General features: G+C 42.5%; 1 protein-coding gene across 2 annotated transcripts in view; it reads left to right on the top strand.

The window, feature by feature from the left end:
* Positions 1-5,087: 5,087 nt before the first annotated feature.
* The window catches only part of ndst3 (N-deacetylase/N-sulfotransferase (heparan glucosaminyl) 3), a 39,408-nt gene continuing 24,167 nt past the window's right edge, over positions 5,088-20,328 (top strand). For both annotated transcript variants that reach the window (XM_040146158.1, XM_040146159.1), the window contains exons 1-4: positions 5,088-6,086; positions 15,198-15,285; positions 16,933-17,087; positions 18,798-18,983. In XM_040146158.1, the coding sequence (XP_040002092.1) occupies positions 5,088-6,086; positions 15,198-15,285; positions 16,933-17,087; positions 18,798-18,983 (1,428 nt within the window). The remainder of the gene's footprint in view (positions 6,087-15,197; positions 15,286-16,932; positions 17,088-18,797; positions 18,984-20,328) is intronic.

The raw sequence follows: 20,328 nt of genomic DNA, 5'->3' as shown, positions 1-20,328 counted from the left end.
TTACAGTATGAAAATGAAAATGAAACAAAAATATCTAAAAGTATAATTGTTGTTCAACAGGGTTGAGATCTGGTGACTGTGAAAGCCATAGTATATGATTCACATTATTTTCATACCCCTCAAACCATTCAGTGACCCCTCGTGCCCTGTGGATGGGGCCATTATCATCCTGGAAGAGGCCGCTGCCATCAGGACAGAAATGTTTCATCAGAGGATAAAGGTGATCACTCAGAACAACTTTGTATTGATTTGCAGTGACCCTTCCTTCTAAGGGGACGAGTGGACCCAAACCATGCCAGCAAAATGCCCCCCACAGCATAACAGAGAGCCACCAGATCCCCTCACTCTAGGGCTCAAGCATTCAGGTCTGCATCGTTCTCTTGGTAGAGGCCACACATGCACTCCCCCACCGAATATGGTGAAGGATGACTCATCTGACCATATCACTTTTTTCCACATCTGTGTGGACCAGTGCCTGTGGTTTTTGCACCACTGAACTTTCAATTGTGCATTCATCTTTCTAATGAGGGGTTTATGCAATGCAACCCTACAATAATATCCCTCTCTATGTAATTGTCGAAGAGCTGTTCTTGTTGAATCAGTCTGATCACGTCCTGCAATGACATTTTCAGTCACCTCAGGAAGAGTCGCTCCTCTATTATTCCTTACATATCGCACTAATACACGAGCATCACGGTCATCATTTACTGATGTTTTTCCCATATGTGTAGATGCAGATGTCACTTTATTCACTTCTCCTATTGAAACACTAGCATGTAGAGCAGTCTCTGTGGCTGATGCTCCTGCCATCTGTGCCCCAACGATGAACCCTCTTTCAAAGTCACTTAGATCTTTTGCTCTTGCCATCTTGATACAAAATCAGAATCAGCTGGGCCTCCTCGGCATTTTTATACATGCCACAGAGCGTGACTGGAGGTATCTGCTTAATTGTGCACTGTGCACACACACACACACACACAGACGGACACACACACACACACACACACACACAAACTCACACACACACACACACACACACACACACACACACACACACACACACACACACACACATATATATATATATATATATACATACATATATATATATATAGGTATATATATATACCATTCACCCACAACAAAACCAGTAACTGGTTTTAATGTTGTGGCTGATGTATTACAGTGGGGCTTACATGTGTGTGCATGCTTTCTCAGCTCTCTCAGGTGCTATTTTTCTGTTGTTTGCAGCAGTGTATCTCCATAATTATCTTCAGGGTTAACTCACACACGTGCATGGAAACACATTCACATTGTAGTTTACACTGTAGCCTATTCACAGCTGTCTATTTTTCATTTCTGGCTTATTGTCTCCAACTAGCACCACAGCAGAAGTGGTTTTTAGCTTGTAATGTGGAGGAAATGGGTGAACAGCCTCTCTAATTACACTTCACCCACTGACACTAATTTACATACAAACACAATCGCACTCCAATCCAAACCTTCATTATCTCTGGATTCCATTCTGTAGGGCATGATATTCTGGCTCTTATATTTCATTCAAGCTCTGTTCCTCGGCACCGCTGCTTAGTCATTACACTAACTGAGACCCACAAATGGGGACGTTTCCAGTGAGAATATTACCCAAGAATGTCTAAGTTTCTCAAACTAAGTAAATGGTAAGTAGAAGGAACATAGCAGTATGAAAATGGGTTCTTTCGCCATGCTCTGTGTTCATTATGTGCATTAATGTTGTCTGTGTGCATACATTTGTGTTTGTACGAGGTCTACGTGCCTCAAGTCGTATGTAGCCTTAACAACACCCTCTGTGAACTGAGAGCAAAACCGTGTGTCTGTCTTTTCATCGGGGTTCATACATTTTCACACACACACACACACACACACACACTCACACAGCACATGCAAGCACACTAAATAAGCTCTATTGTAAGGCCATTACAATGTGAATGAGGGGCCCACCAGCTCCATTGAGATGTGTGTGAGTGAGTGCGCGTCGGTGCAAGTAGGTTAAGGGAGATTGATGAACTGGTGGGAAGGGGGAAAGGAACATCTAATCAAGTTAAAAACACCTTATGATTGACGCGCCTCGCCTGCTTGACTGACACTCTACAGGAGTGGGCATAATGGGGCTGATTCATACTGCATGTGTGTGCCTGCTGAACGTGCGTGCACCAGTGCATTCTGAACACGGAATGTCGGGAGTGTGTTGTATTCATCCTCATGACTGATACCATCCTTTATTGTGTGAAAGTGTGTTTTTACACCGGCGACGGTCTTTTCATCCTCGAGTAATACGACTTGTGCAAGGCGCGCCATTAACTTGCACCGGTGCGTATCCCTGTGTGACATCCCTCATCCGACTAATACTGGTGACGGGCCGCGAGTTTTTTTTTTTTACCGGGCCCGGTGCCCGAGAAAAAGGCTGTTTGTGTCGATCAAAGCCGAGACCCCTCCCCTTCTGTCTCCCCCCCCCCTCTCTCTCTCACTCACCCTCGATCGCCTCCACTTATGTAGGCACTCTTAAAACCGGAGCATATACGCACGGCAGTCAGTCGTTGACGGACAGCCCGACACCGGTGCTCCCCCGTCCGCTCGCCGACTAATCTCCACCTTAAAAGAGCGGAGATAAAGGGACCAGTGGGCATAGCGAGGGAGAGGAGATGACAGCGGGGGAGAGGGAGAGAGAGTAAGAGAAAGGGGAGAACGATGAAAAGGGGGAGGAGAGCGGATCATTCCGCCTGGCCGCCCCTGCTGCTCTAGTGGAGGGTAGAGAAGGAGGGGAGATGGCACAACGCTTCAGCATCCAAAACACACGGGAGCGGTGCGCCACCGAGACCGGAGCCCCGGACCCGCCCGAAGCAGCAGCATCACATCCCCCGCGCTCCCGTCAAGCCTCCACCCCGCGCGGCAGCGCCTCAGCCTCGTGCAGAGGTAAGTGGGCGAGTCGGTGTTCTTTCGGAACGGAAACTTCGGCGGCAGGAGGCAGGGTGGAAAAACTCTCTGGAATTATCTGCTGTTAGTTTTAGTTCATCTCTCTGCCTGTTTGTAGTCAGGAAGGTTTTTTTTTTTCTTTTCTGCGGCTTACTTTCTTTTTCATGACATTCTCACTGGAGAATAGTAGACTAGATTTATTAAGTTTTCTTAACACGAGACTTCATTGTTAATCTATTATAGCCTATGTAAAATTTTATGCTTTCTGTAGCTACCAGAAGTTTTTACAGTTATAAATAACAATTATTACTATTAGGACAAAACACTGTGGATTTTGCATCTTTATATTCCAATTTAATTTTGAAATGGTTCAAAAACTTTTTCATGTAGATTTTCACAAAAGGCTGCCTGATGCACGACTTGTACGCTTTGCCCACTTAGCTGTTTTCATAATGCATGATTTATAATACCATAGGGAGTTGTAGTTATTCAAATAACATGCGAAAACTTCCATCCGAGTCTCTTGTGTTAATCCAATTCAGCGCCCTCCTGTGGCTCCTAATAGTGAGACACATGCATACCTGTAGTAACAGGTTCAACCAGCACTCACCTACAGTTGAGACACTCAGTTGTTTATCAGATTTAGTGTTTTCCCTGCTTTCGAATTCAAGTTTGAGTCATGTTTGAATTAAAACCCTCTAAAACCCCATTTTATGACTGAGTAAGTGTGCTCTCCTTTTCCTGGCACATGAGACAATTTCCTCCACATTTTATGGTGTGTAATTAAACAAATAAAACCCCAACAGAAGGTATTTAACAGTTAGTATTCTTATTGGAGCACCAATTAGGATAACACACATTTTATTAAAGCAAATAAAACAACTGTGTTGGAATAGGTATAAACAAAATTAAGTGTTCTTTTCCTCCTCCTAGTCATTTTCTGGTATCATATTTAAGGAATATGACTGGAGTCCCTTCTCCATGACCTTCTCTGTTCTCTATAGGCAAGGAACATGAGGAAAGACTATTGATATTCAAACAGATAGAAGGAGAGAAAGAGGGGCTGTAGATGGATAGAGAGAGAGAGAGAAGGGGAGAGTGGAGCGAGGCATAGAGAGAAAAAGATGCTGTGGGATCTTTTCTTCTCCCTGGCTCCCGGCACATACATTAAGATGCTAATCCTGGTCTTTTTTGTCTCTTTCTATAATTCATTGCATTTTGTTCCTCTCTCTGCTCTTTCTCTCTGTCTCTCTTATTCTTGCACTTTTGTCTCACTCGCCATTTCCTCTGTACTGTCATGGGCTCCCCCCCAGATTAGTGCTCCTGGCAAAAGGATTCCAACTCTAATTTTGTGGTATTTCAGATGATTAGGTTCAGAAATAGGACAGAAGTGCACAGAGTTTGGTGCAATTAGAGGAATTCTCTGTAGAGCTTTATGGGACTGATTAGTTGAGCTCCCATCCACCTCTCCGCACTGCCATAATAACGCACAACCAGCTGTTGTTTATTTGTGAGGATTGACTTTTGTCTTGTGTTTGTGCTTTTAATGGTGATGTCACTTTGTGTGTGTTTGTGTGTGTGTGTGTGTGTGTGTGTGTGTGTGTGTGTGTGTGTGTGTGTGTGTGCCAGAGGTTGAATAAGCCCTAAGGATGCAAGTTGTTTTCAATCAGCCCTGTAGTTACCAGCTGTGCCCTCACATACCCCAGGGTGGCACAACCTAGGTACACACACACACACACACACCCATGAGCATGCAGGCAGAGAACTAATGCATACTATTCAACCTTGGCCAACAGATTCACTCTTTCCTCTTTTCTCCTTGTCCCCTTTCTCTGCAGACATTAATCAAAACGTGCTCCATTTCTTCTTGTGATTCCTCCATGAGGATTGGAAGGAGAGTACTTTGACTGCATTTCCTCAATGAAGACCTTTGTTCCCCGACATCCGGCGTAGCTCCCTTCTCCATCTGCCATGGTGACATGACGCAAACCTGAGTGGCTTTGCACTTTTCTCACGCACACACAGGCAATCTCTTGGGCTCGTCAACCCCCCAAACCCGTGCAGACACCCTCTAGCCTCCTTCAGACTAATAAAGACATCTCCTCTTCATACGCACAACACCTCCCCAGTTTGCGATGACGGTGGCCGTGCGATTCCGTCGCCACTTACGTAGGCTCCTGCTCCTGCTGGCCTCCTGCTGTCTCCTCTCCCTCCTTCTCTCTGCATACTTTCTCTTTACGAACTCATCCCCTTCCATGCAGCTCGGACAATCTCCTGAGCCTGCCTGCTCCCAATCACTCTCCATGTCTCCGTACCGCCAACTCCCATACCCGTACCCACCTAACCCCCCGCACATACATGTCCACACTGACCCAGTAGTGCTGGTGCTGGTGGAGTCCCAATACTCCCAGCTGGGTCAGGACATTGTGGCTATATTGGAGTCAGCACACTTCCAGTTCCGCATGGAGATTGCCTCAGGGAAGGGCGACCTTCCGCCGCTGACAGAAAAGGGCCGCGGACGATATTCACTAATCATTTATGAGAATCTGTTAAAGTATGCACATGCAGACACGTGGAACAGACAGCTGTTGCATCAATACTGTACTGAGTACAGAGTGGGCATCATAGGTTTCTACCGCTCCACTGAAAACTCCCCACCTCTTCTCAAACTCCGAGGCCTCCCGCTGGTGTTAAGGACCAACCAGGCACTTTGGGACTGCTGTGTGGTGTCTAGCTCTTCCCTCCTCCACCTGACCAAGCCCGGCACAGATCGAGGGGCCTTACCTGGAGAGGACTGGACCTCCTTCTCCTCCAATCACTCCACGTACCAGGCTGTGCTGCATGCACGGGCCAAGGAGGGCGCAGGGGCAGGTAGTGGTGATAATCCAGGGCCTGGCTTCAGTTTAGGCCTCCAAGCCACTGTCGTACAGGACATGGGACTGTATGATGGGGTGAGGAGGGTGCTATTTGGCCAGGGACTGGGCTACTGGCTCCACAGACTCATCCTGGTGGATGCCATCTCCTACCTCACAGACAGGAAGCTTACTTTGGGCCTGGACCGGCACATACTGGTGGATATAGATGACATTTTCGTCGGAAAGGAAGGGACACGCATGAACGCCAAGGATGTGAAGGTACTGGGGGTGATGGGTGTGTGATAATGTGAATTAGGGAGAGACAGCGTGGGATAGAGAGGGTGAATTCATGTTGGGTCAGTGGTGTTGGATTAAATTTTTCATTCTGCTGTCAACTTCTTAAAACTGTAATTGATGGTAGTGCAGTGGTGAAGATAAAGAATGTTTACTTATTGCACTATAAGTCTGCAGCAAAAGATCTTACCGGGAGTGTATTTCAAAGGATTATATCTTTGGCACGGTTGCACCAAAGGGGTATTTGGGATAGCTCATGCGTGTCTGTGTGTTGTGTACCAAGTGCATATGTGTTGGGGTACAGCGAGAGGGTATTTATCTCAAATGGAGGTTTAGCCAGAAGTAAAGAGGCCATTTAAGGGAACAAAGAAGTGAAGTGAAAGAGAGAAAGAGGAGGGGCGAGAGAGAGAAAGAGAGGTAGTGAATGAGCCAGTGAAAAGATGAATGGCACTTATTCCTCTTTTCCCACGTTCCTCCTCTTAGGGAAACTAAAGGACAGTCAGCCATGCAGTCCGCCTATCAAGACATCTATTGTTTCAACACACACGCTTGCATGAGCAAATACACACGCACACACACGCACATACAGGCAGACGTGCACCTCCACACATGTGTACATATGGAAATAGAGTATGTGCACACACTCATGTGCATTTAAATCCTCATTTCTGAGGTCTTATAGGTGTTTTTGAGAGAAAAAACATCCCAGGTTTGCTGGAGGGGGGAATAAAAGGCTACTGCACGAGGAATTTTGTTTGAAATCTGTGGTCACATTCTCCCACTGCGTACTCACTCAGGGCCATTGAAGGGAAAAAGATTGTGTTTGGTGGGTTTTCATGTGGGGGAGTGTGTGTGCGGAGGGACTGGAAGACAGGTGAGATTTATGCTGCTCCGTGGTGATGTGCATGAGCTAAGACTGGAGGCATCTGCCTTTCTCACTGCAGTCACAGGATGTACATGATAGGAAAGTGTGTGTGTGAGTATGTATATGTGTTTGTGTGTGGGAGTTTTCTGAATCAGCACTTTAGATTAGAATGTCACTTTCTGCCAATGGCTGACACCTGTCCCATCAGACACTGAAAAAAAAAAAAAAAAAAAAGAAAAGCCACCTGTCCGTGGCTGAAACTTCGGAAGGAGATGAGAGGAACGGGGAGGCTGAGAAAATGGGAGTGCAGTGGGTGGTCAAGTGGAGAGGAATTCCACCCTTGAATGTAAAAAAGATGCTTGTGTCCAAAAAGGATAAAGGAGTGCAGACTCACACACAGTTACACCCACAGTGCACACACACCTGTGCATGTACAGATTCACAAAATGAGCACACAAGCACTCTCTTGTTGGAGTTTTCATTTTAAGTCAGCTTTGAAGCATAAATATACATGAGGATGAACCGGTGCCATAACAGAATGACAGGGAGAGGTGGATGGAGGAAGCAGTAGAGAGAGGGAGATGGAGAGATAGATAGAGAGAGAGCTTGCAGAAAAAGAGAGAGTGATGCCATTTGAAACACTCACCACACTCCTTCCATATTTCTACTCTACTTTCTCCTTCAGGATAGTTTGCAGTCACAGAGAGGTAGAACTTGAATAAAAAAAGAAGGAAATGAGTTGGAGGGAGAGAAGAAGCGAGGGGAAGGTGGAGTAGGGCACCTAGGGAAAGAGCTAGCAGCTAACTTTGCGATTTCTGAGAAACAAAATGCTGAGGGGAAATGGGGATGCGGAGGAGGGGAGGTGCAGGAGCAGGAATATGGTGATTTGTAGCAGCCATCCCCTTGGAGATGAAGAGCCGCAGGTAGAGTTGTCAGATTACAGTTTGAATAAGTCTCATTTTTAAGTGAAAAGTGTGTATGCATGTTTAAACCATGTATATTCATAATCATGTGCATCAACCAGCTTATGTGACTGTTATCTTTTCTCAGTGTCTTTTATCTTTGTCGTGATGCAGGGATTGTTTGATTAGTGAATCATGTCCGTTAGTTTTCAGAAGGGCTCATAAATTGAAGTCTTTCCCTTCCAGCAAAATGTCAATGAAAAGCTGTTGAAAGGCTGACTCATATTAGATGACCTTGAGTCAAATCTACATGTAGTTTAGGGTGAAGGTGACATCTGCAAAGATGTTTCTTCGTGTCATTAAAAAGATGAGTACGAGTAAACTGTCTTAGATTAAGTTTTGGTCAGACCAGATTGACAGATGATGACATTACAGATCAGGTTAATCCCAAAAATCGACATCTGAACATGTTGAGTGTTTGGTGGGTCCATTAAGACCTCTCTGAATGTTTTATCCTAAATATACTAAATATTATTCTAAATATTCTAGCACTGTAGAATGATTTTGTTATATGCAAATAGCAGTTACAAGACACCATAGCAAAAATATATGGCAAAGAATAATTATAAATGACACGCAAACTGTGTAAAAATGTAAAGCCGCTCTCATCCCCGGTGCTTCAAGCACAGCTTATGTTTAACACTGCATCAAAGTATGTAACAGGATGCGTTATTGATCAATTAGTGGGACAAGGCATTTGCATTGCCAACGTTAGAAATCCCTTCTTACCTCTGTAAAGCCAACATTCAATCTCCTGTTCTCCCCGAGAGAAGGAGAGGAGAAAGAGAGAGAGAGAGGCCAATTAAAATGCCACCCTCCTTCTCGCTGCACTCTTCATTAGACTCACCCCACGAGTTCATCTGGTGACAAACAATACCTACACCCCCCCCCCCCATCGTCTGCACACACACTCACACACACAGTTGCATTTCCTCTATTAAAATGATTCACAGGGAGGCACCCCATGGATGACATTTCTCAAAATGACGGATGATGCCAGTCAAAAATTCCCATCAATGATTTGCACGTGCCGGTGCTTTTGTTTTTTAATTGATGCGTGTAGGTTTTCTACTCTCCTCTGTCTTGGAATGGTCATTAGGGAGATGTCCAATTCACATATTCAGATCCCTCTTTATCACTTCCTCCGTTCTCCCTTACCTCCTCCTCCACTCGCCTTCCTCCTCAACCCCTCCTCAGCTGAGTCATTGATTGCTATCTCCGGCCTATTTGTATTCCTCCCTAAACCTTTCCCTCAACTCATTCTCAATCTTTTCCGTCCCATGGTGCTCCCTGCAGCGGTGTCATCTAAGTTGAGAGGACACACATGCGTGTCTACAAACATACTGTATGAGCCAAGACACACTCTTTTTGCACATACTGCGTATTTAGTATTTTTATGTATCTAAAGGAGGGTATAGTGGCATAGTGAAAAGCATAGTTACCTCATATCAACTCAGAACTTTTCTATCTTATGTGAGAATTCTCCCCATGTTTGTACGGGCTCAAGTTAGATTGTCCAGTGATGACTGTGATCATGTCATGCATTTTGCCTATATTATGTTGTGACAGTCCGTCCCTTGTACTCCCCGAAAAGGAATAATGGGGTAAGTGAGATTAAAACGTGCTTTTTCAAAGAAACATTGGGGCAACTTTTGCAATTTCTTGACTTAGTTTAATTTGGGAAATCAAATGATTACTGCTATTTCACCTTTAGGACAGGACAGGAAACCTGTTTTAACATCTCATCCAGCTAGAAGACAGTTAGTTTATATATTACTTCATTGCACCACAGAATGTATGACCATAATGCATAATAGGCCAGGCACACTTGAAATGAAGAGCAGAAATGTCTAGGATAAAGTGTTTTTTCATGTAGTGATGATCACTTTGGTCTGACAATGACCCTAAAATTGAAAACCAAACAAAAAAAAGAGAATTACACAAAATTGGCAAAACTCAGACTTCACTGAAGGTTTTTGGCTAAGCAGTCTGCCATTTATTGTGCAGCCCTACTTAGAGTTAATCTTTAGACCTAATTAAGTATGATGCATATTTGCCACTTAAGTCAATGGAACTGAGCTCATTCCATATCCGTTTATTATTCTGTCAAGTGCTATTACAAAAGTAATGAAGAAAAGGCATAAACAGTGGAGAAAAGATCTGAAAACCAATGGAAAGGCCCAAAGAAATAGCAGAAAGGGAGACTGCTTTTGGTTTTTTGCTGCAAGAGGCATACAAATTTCTTTTTTTTTTAAATTTGTCAGACAATATCATTCATTTTATACATGGCAAAGGCTGGCAGGTAGTACATCTTAATGGTTTTTAAAATGAAAAACTTGCAGGTGGGAAAGGGAAGAAAAGACATGACATATAGGATGGTAGAGGAGAACAGGATATTGCTTCCAGCATGATACCTTCTGACATCTGCTCTCATTTGACCCCCTGATCTGGACATGCGAAATTATCACAGTCAGCCCTGCTTGGAAGGAGACATTTTACAGTTGCGTCATAAGAAAGAAAAGAACACTATTACATATTTATATATCAGGGTGTTTCATTTTTGTGTTAATTTCAAAATACAGTACAAAAAAGACAGTCACCGTGGTGTCATTGTCATGAATACTCTCAAGAAAGCATCTGTCAACAGGAAAATTATCTTAACTTTTTTCTTTAATTAACAATTTTTGTCAGTGTTCTCGTTTTTACCCCAAATTAACTCTGAGAATGTTGCAGTGCGCCATGCATTTTCTTTCACAAAATGAGGCAGGTTTTGCGGTCAAAGCAATCACTGAAACTCAAAATCCTTGAGGGGCTGCCAAGTAGAATTTAGTGTAAGTATAGCAAAGCCAAAGCATTCACAAGTACCTTGGATCCCTAAATCCAAGTGAATAAATGATTTTGTAAAATTCTCCAATATAAAAAGTTACAGTGACTTGAATCTGACAAGCGAAACTGTAAGTGAGACAGAGGAGGGAAGAGTAAGCAAAAGGAAGACTGGCAAAGTGCTCTTCCGGCTCATCAAATAGAGATGCCTGACCCAGTTAAATTTGCTGGTCTAGTCTTCATATTACATGCACTGATACACACGCATAGACACAAACACATGCACTCATGTAGATGAATCAAGAACTTTGACCTGCTTTTGTACAAGATTTAAGCCTCGTAAAATGTGCCTAATTTTCATTTTCCTCTCAACCCGCCTTACAATCTGTTTGCACACAAAATTGAAGGTGGAAGAAAATTTCTTTTAATTACTTTTGTTATTTTAGATCTCCCAGCCAGGCTTTAGAAAAAAAAAGAAAACAAACAGTGCAAATGCAAGAATGACAGAATGGGGATATGGAGGAGAGTTGGTTCGTGTAAAGGGTTTGTGAAAGGCAGTGAATGCCAGCTGTCCCGATGCCTGTCTCCCATCTGTTTGAACCCCAACATCTAGCTGGCACCTCTTTCAGTTCTTACCACATACACATGCAAGTACACACAAACACACACACACACACACACACACACACACACACACACACACTCTGTCGCTTTCACATACACGGAAACAAACTGGCAATGCTTCTGACACTAGCAGTGTTAGGCAGCTGTGGGACTGGGCACAGAAATGAGGGCTATTGCTAACGGCTAATCCCAGTGTGTGTTTACCTTCATCTCTAGGATTGTCAAGATCTCTCACATGCTACATAGTCCCACCTTCTGCTAATCCAAATCCCCCTTCTTTTCTTATGAAGTATCCCTTATGGCCCATTTTAAAACTATCCTCAGCTTTGAGCTCAATATCCCATGGACAGATTGGCTGCATATTGCTTAAAGCCCCTCATTTTGTCACATGTTTCAGTCCTAGATGTCTATTCCTTTTTATTGCTGGGCGTAGTTTTTACCCTCAGTTATTCCTCCTCATGACGATCTACAGTAGCGCTCTCATAGCTCAGGCCTCAAGTTTGATAACAGTAAACTGCCACAATTTGCCCTTCACAGGGTTTTTTCTGTGGTTCACTTAGGTGTTAAAAAAAACACCCTGTTCCCATTTCTGTGGTTCAGTATCCTGATGTGGTTATGGTATGAATATTTTTCCAATAATTCAGAAGTTTTACTGACCATCTATTGCCTGAAACACACAACTGGCAAACAAACCTTAATCTTATTGCCTGGAGAACCTCTGCATAGGACACACACGGAGTAGCCAAAATAAAATGTTGTAAAAGCAGGGAGTTTAGGCTACTATGCAAATATGAAAGGCCCTCAAGTCTGCTTTATACCCAAACTGCTTGTCAGGTGGTTGAATAGCTTTGGAACCCCCCTGCTCCCACACCTTTCTGATGTCAGATTGAGAGGGGCTCTGGGGGGTGGTCTGCGTCCGCCCATTGCTGTTCTTTTCTGAAACTGACAATCTATCGTTTGCAATGCATCATGGCGTGAATGGTCAGCTGTGCGGAGGTGAGAGAGGAGCAAGGATTTGAAGTTTTCTCTCTAGCTCTCTCTTTTATTTGCTACATAGCTATTTCTGTCACTTTTCAAATGAACAACCAAGTACAACATCATAAATGACTTCTAAGAGAGACTCTCTGAAAATGTTATCCCCGTTATCCCCGTATTTAAAGGATGTCCGCTCCCACCCCCTTTCTATGAAGGCCTGGCTTTTCACTCACCTTTAAGTGTGGCCACCTGGAACAGGTATAAACACTTTTGATTTCTGACGTTCACAAACTAGTTATGTTTGAACATAATCTGACCTACTACCTACTGTAGTACATTGAGGCTCACGAGGGATCAATACGTTCTCATCAGCTAACTCTTGCGAGTAAAGCCGAAAGTATGTTACTATAGCCTGTATGATAAAAATATACAGTATGGTACAGAAAAGATGGTTAAAGAAGGCCAAAGCCACCAAAATTAAAAAACCAAGTGACACAGAAATTATAGGCTACGTCTGAAATACTTTAAAACTTTTCCAAGTAGAGTCACTATTTACTACCAAATCTCTATAGGAACATTATATAAATGTACCGGGTTTGAAATTGTAAAGTAATGAAAGTATCAAGACGCAAAAATTTAATTTTAAAATTTTACAATATTCTACTTGTCAGTAGTGTCAATTCATTGTCTTCCCTGGCTTATACTTGTCCCTAAAACTGAAATAGAACCAGTAACCTTTAAAGTTTATCCATAACATGCAGCCTACTACATAATACATCTGTGAACATTTGAAAACCACTTTGCACAGACCTGAAACTCGCTTGTGAAAGCTGATCCATCACAGTGAGTAATTTGGTGCCTGTGAAAGTTTAATAATCAGCGCTATGGTTTTCAAAGAATATTTTGAAAGCTCTCCTTGTAGAGATTTGAGAGGTAGCTGCTGAACAACTTCTTTGATGCAAGAAATGGCCAAGCTCACATTGTCCCTTTCAAAAAAATCCTTTTTTTTTTTTGCTTTTTGTTGGGCTGATTTTGAATTTCCAAAGCCTGGCTTGTCAGCGAGGTCCTTCCCTGGAGTTTTCGAATGACGAAGTATCTATAAAAGCAACGAAGCAACAAAGAAAGTTTTAAAAATGGTTCTAGTCTATGGACTTGTCAGAAATAGAGGTGATAAGATGTTTACAGTGGTAGTTAAAGGGCTGCAACATGCAAAAGCAGCTTTTCTCACAAAATTCTCTTACATGGCTCCTCTGCTATGAATGTTAGGTAGCAGAATACAAATGAGGTGTTTAAGCTAATATACTGCACACCTGGACACACACCTACGCCGACTCTCACTGATGCCAACACACACGTTAATAATGCATTTCTACCAAGTGCATCGGGGAGTGTATATTGAGTTACAATGTAAAGCACTCAGCTACAAACCTAATTTAAAACTTAAGTCTTTGTAGCCGCACATTTTCTCGTGTAGGGATAGGCAAATCTGGATGTGTGCGTGTGTGTGTGTGTGTGTGTGTGTGTAAGATGTAGAAGATATCATAACAGAGGAGACGGGGGATCAGATTAGGGAGTTGTGCACATCTGTCAGCATGTAGCCATCTTCAACACCATTAGATTAGAGATAATGAAGACACTCTGTGCATGCGTCTGTATATTTGTTATTTTGGGAGACACACACACACAGGAGGAGAAAGGGTGAAAAGAGAGAGAGGGAGACTGCCTGGAACCGCATCTTTGCTCTGACATCAGTTGCTCAGGTCTTGTAAATCAGGGAAGGTTCCTGGGGATCGATTAGAGGCAGCATGACAAAACTGGTAATAGAGATGTGGTGCGTAGCCCAACAGAAAGACCGAGCAGATTGAAATATACAGAGAATATAAGAGTTTTATAAATAAACAAGATATTTGTGTGGAGGCAAACAGTGAGAAGTGCAACGATAGCAATAAGATGGGGTGGGAGAGTGCAAGGGAAAGAGCAAGGGGAGGGAGTTGAGAGAGAGCGATCGTTCCTCCATGCTGCTTCAGCCTTCCTTTCAAATTAGAACAGCCCCGTCTCCTGAGAATGTGACATTTTCACGGAGCAAGCGAGGGAGGTTGGGGGGGTGCAAATTGGGAAGGGGGGGCAGAGAGGCGAGTGCAGGTTCTCAGAAGCGGGAAGATGGAAATGTAGAGGAGGCAGTGGCAGAGGAGGGAAAGAGAAGGGGGGGTGGGGCTGGGGGTACACGCTTTCACTTGGTAGTGTTAGGGATGGATGGAGAGAATGATGAGAAGGAAGGAGTGTGTGTGTGTGGGGAGGGTTATTAGTCCACCCTCCAGAGGCTACTAACGCACTGACCTTCATTAACTCGCATTACTGTCGGTGTGTGTGACTGTGTGTGCGACGGTGCAGCTCTCTTTAGTTAACACTCATTACAGAGTCTTTGTTTAAAGGCCAGTAAACTAATGAAGTCATCAAATAAGTGGAGAAAATCCTTATTCAAGTATTGAAACCAGAGAATGAGGTAACAGAATAGGAAAGGTAGGTAACAGAGGAAAACAGAATAACGACAGACAAAATAATGAAGCAACCTGTAATAATAGCATGTTGGTGACTGCTGCCATTGTCAGGCCATAGGATAAGCACTGATGTTTACACATAGCCACCATGATAATTCTCAGAGGAGCCAGAGTTCACTTAAATATACAACAGAGAGACACAAGAATCAGACATATCAGGTGTTTATCTGTGCAAGTGCAGGCTAGAAAAGATGATCCTGATATATTGTGCTCTGTCAGCATAGTTGAAGTGGTTGAATGCGATTCTGTCACTAATGTTCTATCTATCTATCTATCTACCTATCTACAGGCTCTCCTTGATATTCAGAAACAGCTGCGTTCTCAGATCTCCAACTTCACCTTCAATCTTGGCTTCTCTGGGAAGTTCTACCACACAGGTGTGTTCCGTTTATATGCTTCCGATCCTAATATATTGGTGCCAGATGTACACAGTAACTACAACAAATAGCAAAACGATGAGTAACACAATAAAACTTTACTGCAAAAAGAGAAAAAGGATTGTTTTATGATTTAACCGGAATGACTCCTACATTACTTCATTCATTTCAGTGTTTTTCTTTTTTCTTTTTTGTAGACAACTAAAATGTCATTAGTCCAGATGGCAGAGGTTAATGTTTTGGAATACGTAGTTTGCCTTTGTTAAATAAAAGCTATCAATGTGTTTCAAACTTAGTATACCGACTATGGCAGTTTTATGTCAAAAGCTGCCAGTCTTCACATTTTACTTTTCCTTTTGACGAGAAAACATTTTTTCTCGAAGGTCACGGCACAGACCTCATGGGGCTTTTGGTCTCATGATGAAGAGTGGGGATGAAACACATTTTTCTAAACGGAAATGTTCTCATTCACATTTGTTGACACCTAGCGCAGCCTATCAATTGGAAAATCAATGGTCATACCAGTCAATTAACATGACATTAAATTATTTTTATAATTTATATTAAGATGCCACTCACTGTTGGTCTGAGTCAATAAGAGTAGTTAATTATTATGCGGAAGACTAATGTTGTTCTTTTAACTGTGTAGTTGTGATAGAAATTCTGTGCCTTACCTGCAGTCTGACACATGGCGGCTTGCACTATAAGCAATTGGACAAAACATGCTATTTCACAGTTTGATTTGAACCAATTATGTTTACACTGATGATTTCTGTTGTGCATCTAAACATACAGTGCATAATACACAAGCATCTGTCAACTCACTATTTACATTCTGAAATTGGATAAATAACAATGATTTTAATAGACAGGTAATGTATATATGAAAAAACATGTTCTGCCAAGATGAAATCAAGACCTAAAATAATTTAATTTTGATATGATCATTGTAGTAAATCCAATGTATTTATTTATAGTAGTAAAGATACATTTGGATTAATTACATATGGAGTCTTACACTTAACGGCAGCAATAAACAAATTGCCAAAAATAATTTATCAAAGAAAAGATAAATATCCAGCATAGTGATCTTAGTGGGAGTTATCAGTCCCACATGGTAATAAAGCTTATAGTGTGTGTATATGTGATAAGTTATCCTCTTCATAATCTCTCTTGATTTTCAGATACAGAGTAATATTGATATAGGCATTTGTGAGGCTATGACATACTGCTGTACATTCTAAGCTCTTTTGTGGTTCCAAGGACAGATTTGATTGATTTTCTGGTTAAAATGTGTAAATCTGCAGCAAGACAACAAAGACGTAGGATACTCTGGAAAAGGAAAATAGAGGGGAGACTGAACATGATTATAATTAGAAGAAATCTGATATAGAATGGAACAAATTATCATTTGTTACTGCTACAGCATCACTTTTCATCACCATGTCATCAGACTGCCGCCTTATTTAGCAACACGACCTAAAGATAACCCAGTTGCTTGATGATATACTCAAACCTTCCGCCAGCGAGAAGCTGTGCATGACAAACATTTTTGATATACTCTGAATCTACATGAAGCATACGTTTGTACATGTTTCCTTCTTCGTCCTTGTGTCCTTGTGCACATGTGTGTCCTTGTGCGTGCAGGCACAGCAGAGGAGGATGAGGGAGACGATTTACTGTTGAAGTATGTGGATGAGTTCTGGTGGTTCCCCCACATGTGGAGCCACATGCAGCCTCACCTCTTTCACAATGAGTCCTCACTGCTGGAGCAGATGGTCCTCAACAAGGAGTTCGCTTTGGTGAGCTGGATGAGCGCACACACACACGCGCACACATTTCTTGGAGCTGTCTGTTTTGTCATTGCTTTCTTTTTTTGTGTACTTTTAATCATGCTCGCTTCCCATGATTGCATTTTCTTCAAGGACGTCTGTTGCTGTTTTGTAACTGTAATTGTTATTTCTTTGCCACAGCAGATTGCAGGCATGATGTTCATGTGAACTCAGGGACTGGGAATTCACATCCTGTATCTTACATTTTGTTAGGTTTCTGTTTAAAATGTGTTACAGTTTACATGTTTCGCAGATGGGTTCGATATAAACATGCCCCTATTATGTTGATTAAAAAAAAAAATTGGGGGGAGAAATTACACTTCCTGCCGAACATACAGTGGGGTCCAAAAGTCTGAGACCACTTTCCCATAGACTTAATTGGGAAAGTGGTCTAAGACTTTTGGACCACACTGTATTTTGCCATAGCAAATGAGCTGCATATGAACACATTTTTAAGGGACCAGTTTGAATCCAGAATGCAGTGGGAAAATAGTTTTACTTGAATTGCATTTCATAGTCTAGTGTCCATCTTATCCTGATTTTCAAGTTAACATTTTCCTGAAAATGTCTGCCAGACATCCTAATCTGTTTGTTATAACCAATGAATATAGATTACAGTACATGTTTACAGACAAGATGTTTTAAAAGCTCAGTTGTCGTTAAATGTTTACTACCAGCATATTACAGAGTTGTATGTTTAATTTGTTGTTTCTATCCAATATTACTGGTTTTAAATATGTATACAGTGCCATATATTGGCTTGCTGTCCTTTTGTTTTCTGTTGCCTCTGTTGGTAATGTAAGTAGTATCTTCTAACCCCATGTGGGCTTGACACCTTCAGGTCTATGACATTTGACTAATGAAGCATCATTCACACTTCTGTCGCAACAAACAGTAAGAATGCTTTTACAAATGGTACTGTCATGTACTCATTTTCTAAAACAAAACAAACAAAGAGAAATATCCCTGTTGGGGATGATGCACTCATTTTGATGGGCACACCTGAGCCCTTTTTAATCTGAAGTCCACAAGGTCGAGCGATTTTGTCGCTATGCTCTGCTTGGTTTTCCTGTGCTTTGCTGGTATGTGTGTGTGTGTGTGTGTGTGTGTGTGTGTGTGTGTGTGTGTGTGTGTGTGTGTGTGTGTGTGTGTGTGTGTGTGTGTGTGTGTGCGTGTGTGTGTGCGTGCGTGTGTGTGTGTCTGTGTGTGTGTGTGTGTGTGTCACAGATACAATGCAGTGAGGGGGTTGGTTCATGTTGTTGAAGGTGAACGTGATCATTAAGTGTGAGCCCTAACCTCTATTGTACACACACATACATATGCCACTCCCTCATCCCCTGGCCGCTGATGCTTAGCTTTGACAGTGTGTGTAGGTGTGTGTCAGAGCCAAGGACAACACCATCAGTCTGCAGGATGTACCCAGCGACCATCCACCCTCTCACTCACACTCATGCACTTGCTCTCACAAACTATATATTTTTTGAATTTCCAACCCGAAGGCCAGCATCATAACAAACACAACACAAATCACGTGCTTCTCCTACAAGGGCAGACCATCGGGCTCTGTGCATTTATGTGCTATCACGTCCTTTGCCAGAGTTGTAAATGTACGATAACTTTTATGTTTATGTATATAGCCCTCATGTACTGCATGTGTCTGTGTATGTCCTCCCCCTCTAGGAGCACAACATCCCGGTGGACATGGGCTACGCCGTGGCCCCCCACCACTCAGGTGTCTACCCGGTACACCTGCAGCTGTACGAGGCTTGGAGGCGCGTGTGGAACATCCGGGTCACCAGCACCGAAGAGTACCCCCACCTCAAGCCTGCCCGCTATCGCAAGGGCTTCATCCATAGCAACATCATGGTGAGGAGACGTGTCTGTGAAAAGCCAAGCACACACATGCAAATGTGCTCATCCACATTCACACTCAAAAATGTACTTGGATCAACTGATATGTTTCTGGACATACTGTACATGAAAATTGATTAGCATCTTCACAACTGCCTATCTTTTTGATTTTCACAATAGAGGATTACATGTTTTTTGTTCAGCTGAATGCAAAAATTAAAATACATTTTACTGGCAAATATCTATTAATATTTTCCCCACCGTTTCCCTACTGTTTTCCCCTGCTATTTTCATCTTTCATAGCGCTAGAGGCGCTATCCATTAGGCTGGTTGTTCCACATTTGTTTGTTGTGGTTATGCCTAGATACAAGTCAGTGTTAGTGCTGTACGTAGACTCGTTTTATAGAATATGTTGGCCTGGCAGACAGAGGTCAGAGGTGTGTGTTATCTAACAAAAAGAGGTGAGTCAGGTTGGTCAGGTAAACATGATAAATACCACAGCACAAGTGTTTTTTTTGAAGTTATCTTGTGTGTTTCCTAACATAACACGGTTGATCATGCAAGGGTCATGAATCAAACAAGCACTCAAAGCATGTTATGCAGTGTCCTTGCCCCCAGGAGGAAAAATGACTGGTTTAATTCATCTGACTGCAATTAAAACAATGAATTAAAAATTGTTAGAGGAACAAAATCAAAGCCGGCATAAATGCAGAATTATTTAGTCACAAGAGTCTGTTTGGATATGTTGCTTCACTGCGCTGTTCTTTTATCTTACTTTGAAAAACATTTTTTATCTGCTGTCTCTTTGTGCAAATAAGTGTTTTCTGAATAGTAAATTGTGTGCTGATTGTTTCTTGCGGCCCTAAACAGAAAATCAATGAGGCTGTGCATGGTGTGTAACCTCAGTGTTTGTGCACGCAGATGTGTGTGTGTGTGTGTGTGTGTGTGTGTGTGTGTGTGTGTGTGTGTGTGTGTGTGTTTGTGTGATATGAATTCTTTGACCTCGTCTCACCACTGCATGCTCAGCTCCATATTAATTCAATATTTAATGGCTTCCCAATTTGGCTGAGGGGGTGAGCTTTTCTGTGTGTATGCATGTGTGCATTTGTAAATTTGTATATGTGCAAGATGTTTATTACAGAATAAGGATCTAGCAATGAGAGCATTTTTACACTTTAATGCTTCAAGAAATGATTCGTCAGTTACTGTTTGAGATAGCAATAGAATGTAACTTTTGTCACCATTTCACCTAAGCAATTTGTCTTCATCTCTCCCTCTGTCTGTCTGTCCTCCTCCTCCTCTTCTTCATTCACTTGTCAGTCAGGGTCTTTGTCAATGTGCACAACTGCTCCCTTATTGA

The sequence above is a fragment of the Xiphias gladius genome, chromosome 15 (assembly GCF_016859285.1).
Source record: "Xiphias gladius isolate SHS-SW01 ecotype Sanya breed wild chromosome 15, ASM1685928v1, whole genome shotgun sequence".
In the NCBI taxonomy this organism is placed as follows: Eukaryota; Metazoa; Chordata; class Actinopteri; order Istiophoriformes; family Xiphiidae; genus Xiphias; species Xiphias gladius.
Note: the sequence above shows the minus strand (reverse complement) of the source record. Positions and strands in the feature narration are given on the sequence as shown.